Source organism: Danaus plexippus, chromosome 2, assembly GCF_018135715.1.
Source record: "Danaus plexippus chromosome 2, MEX_DaPlex, whole genome shotgun sequence".
NCBI lineage: Eukaryota > Metazoa > Arthropoda > Insecta > Lepidoptera > Nymphalidae > Danaus > Danaus plexippus.
The window spans coordinates 1,412,645-1,426,903 of NC_083537.1; the positions used below are offsets into that span (position 1 = coordinate 1,412,645).

At 41.0% G+C, this 14,259-nt stretch overlaps 1 protein-coding gene across 14 annotated transcripts in view; it reads right to left on the reverse strand.

Moving 5' to 3' along the window:
* The window catches only part of LOC116779593 (patronin), a 34,575-nt gene that overhangs the window by 7,089 nt on the left and 13,227 nt on the right, over positions 1-14,259 (reverse strand). For 9 of the 14 annotated variants that reach the window (XM_061525097.1, XM_061525438.1, XM_061525269.1 and 6 more), the window contains exons 3-17: positions 9,869-10,084; positions 8,792-8,980; positions 8,241-8,485; positions 7,987-8,078; positions 7,145-7,276; positions 6,135-6,290; positions 5,675-5,899; positions 5,107-5,427; positions 4,640-4,732; positions 4,147-4,337; positions 3,038-3,088; positions 2,256-2,329; positions 1,782-2,079; positions 1,158-1,469; positions 52-927 (exon numbers count right to left, since the gene is read on the reverse strand). In XM_061525097.1, coding sequence (XP_061381081.1) covers positions 52-927; positions 1,158-1,469; positions 1,782-2,079; positions 2,256-2,329; positions 3,038-3,088; positions 4,147-4,337; positions 4,640-4,732; positions 5,107-5,427; positions 5,675-5,899; positions 6,135-6,290; positions 7,145-7,276; positions 7,987-8,078; positions 8,241-8,485; positions 8,792-8,980; positions 9,869-10,084 — 3,471 coding nt within the window. The remainder of the gene's footprint in view (positions 1-51; positions 928-1,157; positions 1,470-1,781; positions 2,080-2,255; positions 2,330-3,037; positions 3,089-4,146; positions 4,338-4,639; positions 4,733-5,106; positions 5,428-5,674; positions 5,900-6,134; positions 6,291-7,144; positions 7,277-7,986; positions 8,079-8,240; positions 8,486-8,791; positions 8,981-9,868; positions 10,085-14,259) is intronic. The other 5 variants (XM_061525000.1, XM_061525228.1, XM_061525133.1 and 2 more) reach the window with 5 other exon arrangements.

Below are 14,259 nucleotides of genomic sequence, written 5' to 3' on the forward strand. Positions count from 1 at the left end.
AACTTATGTAGTTTTGGAGTATACTCGCGTATTTTTCCTAATAATACTCACAGGGTCCGGGTTCATTTCTCCTATAACGAGCGCGGCTGGTTCAGCGCTAGGCACTCGTACTGGGGACAGTCTCCTCGCCTCCCCCGCCATGACGTCAGCGACTCCTCCCGCTCCTCCACTGGCCGCGCTGCCGACGCCCGCAGCACGTTCCCCTCGCTCCACCCGCTCCGAGACTCGCTCACTCCACGTTTCTTCAGGACTCCTCTCTGGACTGGGGTACTCGTTCCGTTCTTTGCGAGGTGAACCCCGTTTCGCTCTCAGCGGGGGTTTAGGCCGTTTCGGCTGCTCGTTGTCGAACGATATGTAGAAGCCCTTCTCGCTGGGCTCCTCGCGCTCGAGTCGCTGGAAGGAGTTCTTGCCGAGGGACGGCCTGGTCGGGGAGGGGATGCGGTAGGTGCGTGTCCCTGAGGAGATGTTCAGTCTGTTGATGCCCTGGCGGAGCGCATCGTCTTCGGCGTTACCGATGAAGGAGATGTTCTGCGGCTCCATGTCGTCGGGCGGCGGAGCGGGCACGGGCGCCGGCGACGTGTGTGTGGAGTGTGTCGTGTGAGCGTGCAGCTGATGCAGTGCCACAGGCTCGGTCCGTCGCGCCTCAGGCAGCGAGCCTTGTCTCTGGGGCGTGCGAGCTCGACGTGGGCTCGCAGGTGGAGGTGACTGCGAGACGAACTGACCTCCAGCCACTGTGTAGCTGAGGTGATTGTTTTCCCTTTCGATACCGTTCTGGTATCTGTCCGTGTTGTAGTGCACCTTGAACGTGTCCTGTGGGGTCCAGGTACGCTCGGCCGGTGGCGGCTGAGGCGAGGGAGACTTCCAGGTGCGTGTCGCCGGCTCCGGAGGCTGCTGATACTGAGACTGCTGGTTGTTCTGCTGATGAAGCTGAAATTTTATATGTAAAAATCAGAAAATTTTAGAATATCCAATATGGATTGATGCAAAATAGATAAACGGGCCATTCATGACAACAGATTTAACTATATTTAATACATATATTATACTTGTGGAAATGGGTCGGATACCCATGCATCAGTGTATAAAATGTTAGTCACTCGCTTCGGAGATCAGGGCCAGTGGACGCCAGCCACCTCATCAAACGACTATGTCATTACCTGCCAGCCTCTGAGCTCTGTATTTTCCTGCTGCATCTGGGCGTGCTGCGCCCACGTCCGCCTTTGAGGCGGCGGCGGACTATCGTGCAAATAGAACTGTTGTCTTCCGAATTCTTGGTCTATATCCCTAAACTGATACTGAAAGGTCTGCGGCGACTGGTTGCCCAGCTGGTTGTTCAACATGTTGGCCAACTGGGTTCCCATCTGGTTGGTCATCTGGTTGGACTGGTAGAAGTCCCTCGGTATGTGCGGGGTGGAGCCGAAGCTGTTGATCGTCCGCGACACATTGTGCTGTGAGCTGAATTGGCTGTGCTGCAATCCAGTGCGTGCAAGGCTTATGTATGTGTCGTGGTTGTAGATAGAAATTTTTTAATATTGCATTTTATATTATGAAGACATATTAAGTTTTTCTTTAAGATCATTTTAAGCATATCAAGATTGTACTTTTACAAGGAACGTTTAGCAGTTTGTTTTAGAGTTAAAAGTATGTTGATATTACAGAGGCGTCGTTACTGATTGTGAACGAACACTTCGGGGTTTGAGGAGAGTGTAAGCCTGGCTGATTAAAGCTTTCCCACACCTTTATGGAGTGTTACACGGCATGTGGTAAACAACTCGGCTTACCAGTTGTGGAATGTTTTGCTGTATATGTTGTTGGAATGGGGACGGCGGCGGTTGGTGCTGTTGAAATAGTTGCTTGGCTTGTTGCTGTTGCTGTAACAGCTGTTGCTGCTGTTGTTGTAATTGCTGTTGTTGCTGCTGTAGTTGCTGTTGCAATTGTTGTTGCTGCTGTTGCTGCTGCTGCTGCTGGTGTTGTTGCTGCTGCTGTTGGGCTTGCTGCTGCTGCTGCTGTTGTAGCTGTGTTTGCTGGCTGGCGAGGCGCGCAATGTCGCTCTGTATATCCTGCAGGCTGGAGTTCATTCTGTAAATATTAGTCACTGGCTTTTTCGCGCCGTTTCTTTCCACATCAAGGTAGTAGGAAAAATAGGATAAAAAAAAAGAAATTCTTTTATTCCAAAATTTAGATCGGGATTTTATATTGAATGAAAATGATATAAAACAGTTAAGGAGCGAAAAAAAAAATTCTAAAAATCTTACTTCGCTATCGATTGTTGGTATTGTTCCAACGCTACATTGTCCACAGTTTGGTTGGGGGCGTCCACCACCATCTCCTGTATAGAATTCATATAAGGATACTGTATTAAATCAACATTAATATGTCAGAATACAAACTACGTTAGGATAAATTCTTGTCAAGCTCTAAATCATTGATCCATTTATTTGTTAGAATTTTTTTACGGCTAAGAATTAGAAAATATTAGAGAGATAAATACAAAATTTTACATTACGTTACCTGGAATAATCCTTTAGTAAATGAAAAATAACCAACGAAATTAAGGGTCAACTGTATTATACTAACAAAAAATATATAATGAATACGTGTTAAGGATATGTTTACACTAGCGCTGTTCATCCTCATGATGTAGGCGAGGAAGCAATTTGGAATACGACTTATTGTCAAATAAAAAGATGTATATTAGACGTAATTCCAAGATTAAATCAGTTAAACAATTTGTGCAAGCGGAACAAAAAACTACTTCTGATTTCTCAAATGTTTCACAGGAAGTTCCGTCAAATCTCTCTGAAGCTCACGTTCGACTAATATTAGATATACGTATACATATATCAGTTTCGTACATGCAAGTTATCCACGTACATGCTCGACTCACGGAACCTACGCCTGTGACGTGCAACCCACAGACTCTAAAGCCAACGTTTAAGTCTACTAACCAAAAGTTTCATAGTCCCGCTTTGTGACACACACACACACACATGCATATTAGACAATATTACACATATACAAGACAAGCAGTTCTCACCTGATGCGTGTCAGCGGGCGCGTCGTCGGCCGGTGTGCGCGCGCCCTTACCCTGCAACACGTGCGCCTCCACCGTTACCATGCGTGTCGCTACTGGAGCGCTCGTTACTTGTGTGGTAGCTTGTACGATATACTAATGTGTTCGTGTACGTGAAGCTAATACTCTTTGTATTCGATTTACGCGTCTCCGACTACACTTTGATGAGATGTTTGTGACATATAACATTGTCATAATAAATAATACTTATGTAAATATTTAATAGCTGATACAGTGTGATGTGAACTACAGCACAGTGATGACGTAATAGTCTTAGGAATATCATCGTGTATGTAGGATTATCGAGTACATGCTTTAAGGTGTAATATTATTTAAGTGCTATAAATACACGTGTGACGTAATTCACATATGATTGGAATTTGGATATGTCAATTGAAATTTACGTCGACTTAAATTGGTGTTTACGTAGAAAAAATATCATGAACTTTGTATCAAAAATGTTCCAATCTACTGATGACTGACGAATGATCTTCTTCTAACTAATCATAATTTAAGCAAATATTTTGTATACTTAAAAAACTCTAACTGACAATTTGTAAAAATCACTATGACTGAATGCTGATAGATTGCAAGGTCTGAATAAAAGCCGTATAAGCGTGAATTTGAGTAAATTTTTTTTAATGTATTTACTGCAAAAAAAATATAATTAAAAAATCTAGAACTAAATAATATTTCCATAAACGGCCACTCACCAGGGAGGCCAACTGGTATTGCAAAAACGTATCCTAATGAAATAGAAAAACATATAGTACGCCCGCCACCACAACATCACAACATTCATTAACGAGGGTCAGTGTGCCCTCAGCTCAGATGTAGACCACCCACGGGTCTCAAACTTATCGAGAGTACGAGACGTTTTAAAATAAGGATAAACTACAACGCCGTCTCAGCTACAACACACTTCATACTACAACTACGGCACCGGACACACAAGTCGAGTTCTTTAAACGCTATCAATAGTGTACATGTTATAAGACCAAACATATACTGAACACAAACACGGACACCTCCCATACATCACCCACACCCCCCTTCCCCCTCCTCTGACTCACCCTGGTCACAGCCTGTAGGAAGGCCTGTTGTCCGAGCTGCTGTCGCTGCCTGTTGACGGCCACCTCCATCCTCCTCTTCTCCTGTTCTATTCTCCGTCTCTTCTCCTCCAGCTTGAGCCGTATGTTGTTCAGCTGCGCCGCCATGGCGCCGCCGCTCGGAGACGTCGCCTCGTCCGACAGATCGTCCCCGTCTTTATTGCGACAACAAATTTACAATGGAACGGCAATAATACGTTCAGTACAACCTATTGTATACACAGAAAACGCTGACACGGGATCGGAAAGATACGTTGATTGAAGAAACTATGAGATGATAATAAATTTTGTATGAGACGTAGAAGCGGTCGGGTGAGAGTGTATTTTGTAACGCATTGTATTACCTACAGAGCATTGATTCACCTTCCATAGTGACAACCATCCATGTCCGTGGAGAGCGATATAGAAGAAAGGTATTAGAATAAGGAGGTATTTTGTAGTGGAGTCTGATACTGACTGTGATGGTCGTGCTGCATGAAGTGCTGCTGCCACGTGGTGGTAGCGGGAGGCGGCGAGCTGGAAGACATCTTGCGGCCCGAGGACGGCACTCCTGACGCGTGCAATATATAACACATTATACACACATATACTCACATCACATTCAAGGTTACCAGAAAATACAAGGACGAGGATGCAGCACACCTAACTACTAAACTACTCGATTATAAAACGATAGTGTTTTAGGTCAGATGTTTCTTCACTCGCGATGGGAATATGTGGTCCTATAGAAGCATAGTTTGGATAACGTATAAAGCGTGCCGAGGCATAGTAATATCGACTTCACTACTAACAATAGAATCGGTTGCGCACAAACTATACTAAAACAAATGGAGGCGATTATAGTGAACACAATTAAAGCCTAGCCTTGTATGTGCACCATATCCGCGTGTATTATAGAGGTGTACTAGTGTGTCGTGACCGTACCCGCTTGATCGCCATTACTTCTAACTTTGATATCCGTGAAGGTCGTCTTGGAGGCGTCTCCGTCGGGCGCGTCTCTCTCATTGAGATGGAACCCGTCGCCGCCTCCTTTATAGTTGAAGGCCATGTTCTTGGTGATGGTGATGGTGTCGCTGCTGAGCTGTCGTCTGATCGGTTGGTAGCTCTGTTCGTTCGGTTGCGAGTGCTGTCGGTCCACCTTCCCTCGCTCTTCCTGGCCGTTGGTGTAGTCGCCGTGGAAGAACTGGATGGAGCCGCGGATGTCCTGGCGGGACGAGCGCAGGGGAGGGGTGTGCTCTAACGGACCTGGAATATAATATCACTAATGGTTAGGACACGTTGAGATATATAGATAAATGTACGAAAACATTTCGTTTAGATTTCATAAATGTAATCAATTAAAAAATATAAAAATGCTGAATCAATATATCCACAAGCACCTCCGTGAAGTCGCTGACCTTATTACTCTGCATGTTAGTAACACATTGAAATTAAAAAACGAATATTAGTTCCATACTAAGGATATCATCATTATCACATAGCGTCGTCTCACCGGCGGGTGCTGATATCTTCCTGACAGCGAGGCCGGTGACAGTGGCCAGTTCCTTCTCCGGGTTCCTCCCCGCGAAGTGCAGCCTGTCCTGGGAGCCCCCGAAGTTCTCTACAGTGAGCTGGGAGTCGTCCGTCACGCTCGAGCGCCGCGACCGTCTCCCCGCGAAGCTGTCCCTACTGTCGGCCCACTTGGACGGCCGGCCGGCCGCCACTTGTTCCGATAATACTGAAATCACAGATAAAAAACTATTCGTATCGAAAGTTTTTTATAATTGTATCAAAACACAACAAGGACCGATAGAAATCATCCAATCGACATTTTGTTTAAATTTCAGGGACACTTAAGTACAACTCAAATCTTAAAAAAGATCAAAGCTACTGTTATATACAAAGAGTATCATTTATACCATCCATTACTAAAACATCAGTCTTAGTAATCTGTTGCGTTGTTTTGTACTGACCGTGGTCCTCGTCCCTCCTGGCCATAGCGGACAGCGTAGTGATGGCCCTCCTGCTGTGAACCACGAACTCCTCGCGCTGGGGACTGGCGCTGCGACGCTCTGGAGTGGAACAGGAAGACCGGCCGGGGCGAACACGACCCGGGGGAGAGCGGGACACTGAGAGGGCGAGGGGAGAGGGGCAGGGGAGGGAGGAGACGATTAATACATATACTGACACGTGCTCGGTGATATATTTATTAATTTGACAGTTTTTTTTTTTCAGTAAATTTTTTAAAGGACTTTGGAACAACCAAAAAAAAGCATTATTAATAAATAAATAAAAAATTGAGTATTACTGATTTTATGTAAAGAACAAATTATAGGCTGAGTTTATAAAATACTGTCAATGAAGAGGGAAAAGGACATCAACTTAAATTAAAACAACTGGCGATACAAATATGAACCGAAAACAAATAAAAGCTACAAACAAGCAAACGATCACCAAGCAACGGTTTATATAATGTAGTCTGATAGTTAGAAGCATAAAGAAAGTGACTTTCAGGGAGACACTAGTCATACGAAAGTGAGACACCGGTGACTCACAGGAAATATATTGAATGGAATAATACATATGGGAGTCCTGAGGACATAACGCACGCGACTCCATGCTGTTAGAGTTTGCTAGTGAAAGCATGGCGACAAAACATGCAAAGCGAAGCAGAGTTGACGGAGGTGCGTTAGGTTGTTGTAAAAATTATAAAGAACATAGAAAAAACTTAAGAGGTAAACGAAAAGTTGCAATTTTATACAAAAACAAAACAAGTACAGACTATAACGTGTCATTACTTCAATACAAACATCACACGACACAAACATTATTACGAATGAATGGATGAAGACGTTTAGATCGTGATACGATATGAAGAGTTGGACATAATCTGTGGTCTCAGGTCGAGAAGAAATCGTTCGTTACTGAATGAGTGAATGAATACAAGGTCTTCCGCGAGTGTAGTGATGTGTTGTGATGGTACCTGCGAAGGGAGCGGGCTTGTTTTGTTGGTGTGGGTGGTGGGGATCGTCCCTCAGGTGCGGGATGGGTGCGGGCGGGGGCGCCGGCAGCCCGCGGCGGCACCTCACACCCAGCGAGTTGCACTCCCGCGCCGCTACACCAACACCACCCGTCAGACACGACACGCCCGACACGCGCACACAGACACACACACACGCACACGAGGGTAGCTCACCCTTTGCCCGAGCGAAACGCTCCTCAGACTCGTATATATATCAATATATTAAATAGTACAGATGACAGCAGACCTTCCAAACATACGGATATTCATCCTCAGACATATTATTTAATATAGTTCGCGTTACACAACAAAATATTTGTCCGACTAATTTCAAAAAACACTTTAAAAATAAAACCAGAAATACGTGACGCTCGATAAAATATAAAACACTGAAGAATTTCGAAAATGTTAGTTAGCGGATAGGATTTATTGAAGCCAATCATAATGTGTAACAAGCACGACATTCCTTGAAAATTCTTTACGTCATTTGTAAAGAATGGAAACAAACCATACATAGACTGTATTCGACTTACCTCTACACTGAACACGTTAACGGACAATGTAACGTCACGTCGTCCCGTCACGACGACACAGTTATATACTAAAGCCCATATTAAGGTCTAAATATTTGCGTTACAAAAGCATTACTTCACCCGCCGCATCCGCGTATAACTTATATTAATGACTCGAACAGTGGGCATAGGGCGCTTTGATATTATGACCACATACTCCCATTACAGTTCTAGCATGCAATATTGATCCATATGCGTATGACCATTGATGTTATAATCGCGTGAACTCACCGCTGCCAGGATATTTAACACATTTGACCGGATGTACTTCCAGCATGTTGAAGAGATCCGCGAGCATCGCTATTAGGTTCTGCCGCATTGATCTGTAATATAAAATATGGTACCTTAGTAAAGAAACTTAATGTTAGTGAGATTACTGGACATTTCTAATCGGGGTAATATTGCAAGTGGATTGGGTCGACTGTTTGGTTCCGTGCACTAGTATTGAGAGATGTCTTGATATGGACGAACAGATGAATACTGACCCTCTCATATAAGTGACGTCCTCGGGCATCATGTGGAACACGTTATGGGGCAGGCTGCTGCTGCAGAAGTCGTTGACCAGCATGAGGTTGTGGAGACAGTCCTGTATGGAGGACATGCGACCCACGCGGACCGAACTGCGGGGTAAAGACTCCGGGCAGTAGAACGAGATCAAAGCGGCCAGGGACGTGCCGTCACACAGGTCCTGGAGACTCTTCACCATCGGCACGTGACATGACGAGTTCTCCTGGAAATATATTGAAGGTAGTATCAGATATGGACGGAATTGATATAGAACGGATATCTCATCATTTGACATCATCAATACATACATATATATATATAGGAAGAGGAATTGACTGTATAGAAGAGTTCGGTATGAGCTGGTTCATGATATTGTATAACATATGTATTAAAATAAGAAGACACATATTTAGAAAAGCAATACCCTATTTTAGCAACTTAATTATACTTGACAGAGGAAACTAATGGTAATTTCAGCATCAAACAAGTCGCAGCATCTAATCTAGTTAGTGTTCAATACATAATATACCTCAGCTTTATTGAGCGCGGTGCACGCGGCATTGATCCACGCCAGCAGCCCGTCCTCGTGCGGCACCCCCGTCCCCCCCACCGACTGCTGCACCCCGAACCTCTGTGCCGCTGCCGACACGCGGTCCAGGGTCACCACCTCCCGCGCGTACAGACACATCACCGCCTCCATGACGCACAGGTGAGCGCTCTGATCGCAGTTAATAAACAATCAACATATGTATAGACGCAGGATGTTATAGCCCTATATATAAAACCGTACTTTGCTGATTTTTATATATGTATATATTTTTTTTTTATTCGTAGCTATCCGGTTCGTGTAATCGTTGTATGTGAACTTGTTTATATATAATCACATTTATACAGATGACATTAATCTTCCGACTGGTGACGGTTAGATCGCACGGCATCGCGTCTTAATCCAATAAATCGCACATGTGATGGGTACGTAACTGTTCACTGCGGAGTAGCGTTATGTTCTGAACACTGTACAATTTGTTACGTTCCGTGTATTCAAACTAACAAGGGAAGTTGGCTTTTAAAATGAATACAATTAAGATAAACGTCTTCCGAATAACTTGACTACAGTTATAAATTAGTATCGTCCTACGACTTCTCATAACCTGTGGTAAGTGGGTTTTTTATTGTATTGTAAATCTTTATTATTTTTAATATGGATATTTAATGCAAAAAAAAGACTTAAAACAAAAAATCAATTAATTATAAACCATTAAAAATTAATGATTTTTAAATAGATATCACGTGACTATAAAAGCACCCTGATAGATCATCATAGTTGTGACGTCACATGTTAATGACGTCACAACTATATTGACCGAATGTTAATAACAGCACACTGTATTTTTTATTTCTCTATCAACCCCAAGAATCAAAAGTAATATTATGACGTCACACGCGATCGGGGACTGTTCGGGCGCTGTCGGCGTGTCTTCGGTAGTCTTCAAAAATTTATTTTTATTTTGAAAAACTTTTCAATAATTACAAAAAGAGAAATAATCATAGTTCTTTCCAATTATCACAAAAAAGGTCAATTACGTCATTGTGTGGACGAACATACCATTTTAATGGGGTTGGTTTGTATGAGTACAGTCTCGGTGAGGGCGCAGTCGGCTGGGTCTGGGATCTGGATGCCCTTCCTCGTCAGGGTCTGCAGGATGTTCCAGTGGTTGAGGCTGTGGTAGTTGGGGTCTGAGTACATGTTGGCCAACGCGAGGCAGTACAGCTCCGCGTTGGCCAGCCCGCCCACTATCGGTGGCTTTAAATGTTCCTGATCCTGAAAAAGTACCAGAGTTCCATTACTTGAATGAGAAAATCGACAATAATTCCAAAATTATCAAAAATAATACAAACAGCAAACTTGTTAATAATAAGATAATAACTGTTTTTTTTATATATAAATGTACTGAAGGCGTACGTAATGTTTACTAATTATATATTGCGAGTGAAGTCAGACAGAGTGTATATAATGTTTGCAAATATCAATAAACAAATCATTACAAGTTGTACCAACATTATTACGTGAATCATACCACATCTTCAACATGGTAACAACAAAACAAATAAACTTTCACATTTGTCATGTATATAACAAAAAGGTTAGATCATGCCATAGAGGCACTTAATCACGACATTACACCAAATCTATATATATAAAAAGATAAATAAATATCATTTGGTCATTTAATAGTAACAAAGCTTGCAGAACACTTAAATAGATAAAAACATTTTTTTAATTTAAAACGACTTAATAATTTTTTTGGTTCCCATTTCTTTCCAAACCATATCCTCTTATGGAAGCCTTGACAGGAAGTAATGACTCCATTGACAAAAAGCCTTTTCTATCTTACCAATTAATTGTTCCGCCCTACATATTTAATATTTCTATTTAATGGCCACACACATAATAAAATACAAAATACGCGACAGAATAATCGTCAATTTGCTCGTAGGACGGTCAAAGTGTAATAATTATTCGCATTCGGAATACAATATATTACGACTCCACACATCGAGGTGTGACTAAAATTGCGTCACAGACTTCAAGGAGCGCTGCCGGCCAACATCGGAACGGGTGTGGTCTAGGAGTGTGACGTCATTGATAACATTTTATCATAGTACGACTTTAGAATGTCATAGAGCATCACCTCATGCATATTCCTCCATCATATCTAACAAGTATTCCTCGATAAAACTCTAATGCTACATACAAATAAGGATAACAATTGAATATCTTCTAAAAGTTTACAGTTATTCTTGTACCGGCTATTTCTAACAAGATTGAGGGTAAATTTATAGATAATTGTACCAACAAATTGGACTAATATTATAAATGCGAAAATTTGTTCCGTTATATGGTTGTGGTGGGGATGTTTGTTACTCTTTATAACAAAAACAGCTTGAAGGATTCCAAAGAACTTTCCATTTAAAGGAAATCTGGGCATCAGGATGAGGCCTAGACTACACTATAATAAAGAAACGCTCAATTCTATATAGTCACCGTAGAATCAAGGCACAGTATTCGCATTTTATATGAAGTCAGTGTCGGTCGGTTACCATATCTGCTGCTTTAAATTTTTTTACACATTTCTGTCCGAGCCTTATTTTAAACGCCAAGCGGATGAAGACATCATTTGGAAGGACATCCTTATTTAAAAAAAATAATAATCTCATGCCTCTTCTGACGTCGTACCACTAACCTGGTATACTAAGTAGGTGTTTCAAACAGGTTATGGAAGAACATAGAAAAATATATCGTAACAATATTTCATAATATTATCATAACATTATCATAGTATTGACTGAGATAGAATTCTGTTCTATCAACACTGAATACGTTGACGGCACAGTCTATCCTTAATTTTATTATATACATATGCTTATTTATACAGGTATATAATGATATTATGTAACCCGGCGATATATATAATGTACAAAAAAAACCGGTACCGTTTGCATTATTCGTGCTTGTTACAATTAATTGATATTAACAATACACACGCGAATCCAATAGAACGAATGATAGTTTTATTTTAATTTTAATGTATAACACATACTCGGAGCACTTTTTAAAATCATTTTCATAAGAAATCTTTTTCATACTTTTCTAATAAATTAATTTAATGCGACGATTTTGTACGATTGTTTTATTAAATAGTTATTACAGTGTAGTTTAAAATAAGTAAACAACAACAGCAGGGCGACGAGCAACAAGACAAAACAGAGTAAAGACAAATTACGAGTCGGCAGCAGCGAGCTGCAGGTCAAGGAGAAAGGCGGAGAGATTTGCGTACAGAAATCATTTATACCTTACATATGAATAATAATAATAATCTCGCGTTTAAAGCTCCGTAAATTTTCTCATTTCATACATTTTTTTCATATAAAGCATTTCAATTAAATCTTAAGTACAAATCGTTATAATAAAATAAAATGATTTTGTTGCATGAAGTGGAGTCAATGAATCATTATAAATTTATATGTAATGAATGTTCGAGTTAATCCAAACCGTAATAATCGTTGATGATTCATTTAAATAAATATAAACACGATTATGATCGTGGGAATCGCTTTACGAGTACAAAAATAATCTAATTATTTGGTACACAACGGTATTTTTGTTTGAACAATGGAAGTTATTTCGTACAGTGACAGAGATAAAAATATCGATTTTAAATTATGCGACTCTAAGGCAAACCGAACTAGACATATAGAGCTATGTATATAGAACCAGAGATCGGAGCATCCCGAAGACGGAAACGGCGGCGACTATTTTTGTAAAACGCTGCATCCATACATGTCGCACGTCCACCTGCGCTCCGATCTCGGCTTTAAGCTCAGCATGTAGAAAACGAAAAAGACTCATTTTGAAGCAAACTCATGTTTATGATGGTGGTTATTTGTGAACGTTCATTAGTGGTTATTTCCATCACTAAGAGTTCGACTATACGTAGACACTGACGATGAACTGATCACATCTCATCAAAGGACACTATGATTCCATTGTACTGAAATAAAAGGTCTCGGAACCTTCTAATTAGTAACTTAAATGTAAAATCACTAACCACAGGGAGTTTTGTTTATATAATTAAAACAATTATATAAAGATACATTTGATTGATGTTTGTGCATATGAAAATAGGGAGGTATTGATGAAGTAACGAGGTATTTACTTTCAATAATACGTGTTTCTTGTGCGTACAACACTAAATACGTTACATATGCATGTTATTCTGTGCCTGATGTATTAGCATACATAACTTTAATTTTCTCCAGCGAAATCGTTCAACATTCGCAGCGGGATACAATTTCAAGGATGTTATATTATTAAATATATTTAATTGTGCTATATATAATGTACCCTACCCTTAACGTCCCTTGTATTGTCCACAAATAACTCGTTTGATGATCACAGGGCGCTCCCAAAAGCACGCCAACTAGACTGAGCTCGCGTGCTGTGCTAACCCCCATATAACTGGCTGGATCAATAACTCCATAGCATTACTTCGACTTTGCGAATAACCGGCTTTTGTTTCAAGGACGATGGAGAGAAGATGACTTCGAGGTCAAAGTATCGTATATTTTTATGCACATTAAAAATAAGATTATAAATTTCGAACAAAACCGTACCAATATTATAGATGCGAATATGTTTGTAGCTCTAGTAGTTATTTACGTTTTTGTATGAAACGGAAAAAAAAATGTATTTAAGGACATCACTGCATAAAACACGGTGGTCAGAATCGCGTAAACGAATATTTCCACAATCACGAATAATTACGTATAGACCACAACTTTTCATTCATCTACAGTAGTGTGTATTATTATACATGCATAACAAATTTAAAAATACAATAACCAATACATTTCAATTACGAAACGTTATAAAAATATCTTCCTCACATGTTACACACGTAAAGTAATCAAAGCTTACAAATCGATTAATAATGTATCGTGAGTATTAAAATAAACATTCGACATTTGTTTGTGACCCGATTAGCAGTTCCGAAGAAACGACGAGTGGTCGTGAAGAAACTTAGAATTGGTTTCAATAATTCATAACACTCAACCATCAGCTGCGTGGGTTAGTGTGTCGAACGATATTATCGCGATTTGTAAAGAGGACAGATTAAAGTAATACAATCATATGAAAAAATATCTGTGACAAATCATTTAATATTATCATTCTCGTGATAGACCCTTGCTGCAGTCATGTAACTACAGATTGAACATGGGCTGGCTCGACCGGGGAAGTACCACCCTCTTACAGAAGATCAGCGTGAAGTAGCCTTTAGTGGCTGCGTTTCGTCCAATGAGTGGGAGAGCCGGTTGCCCTTTCCCTATTCCCACCTTTTCCTGACATTCCCTTATTCCCGCCCTTCCCTATTCCTAAAAAACCAAGTTTGACAACGCATCCGCAACAGAGATGGTGCGGATGACCATGGGCGACGG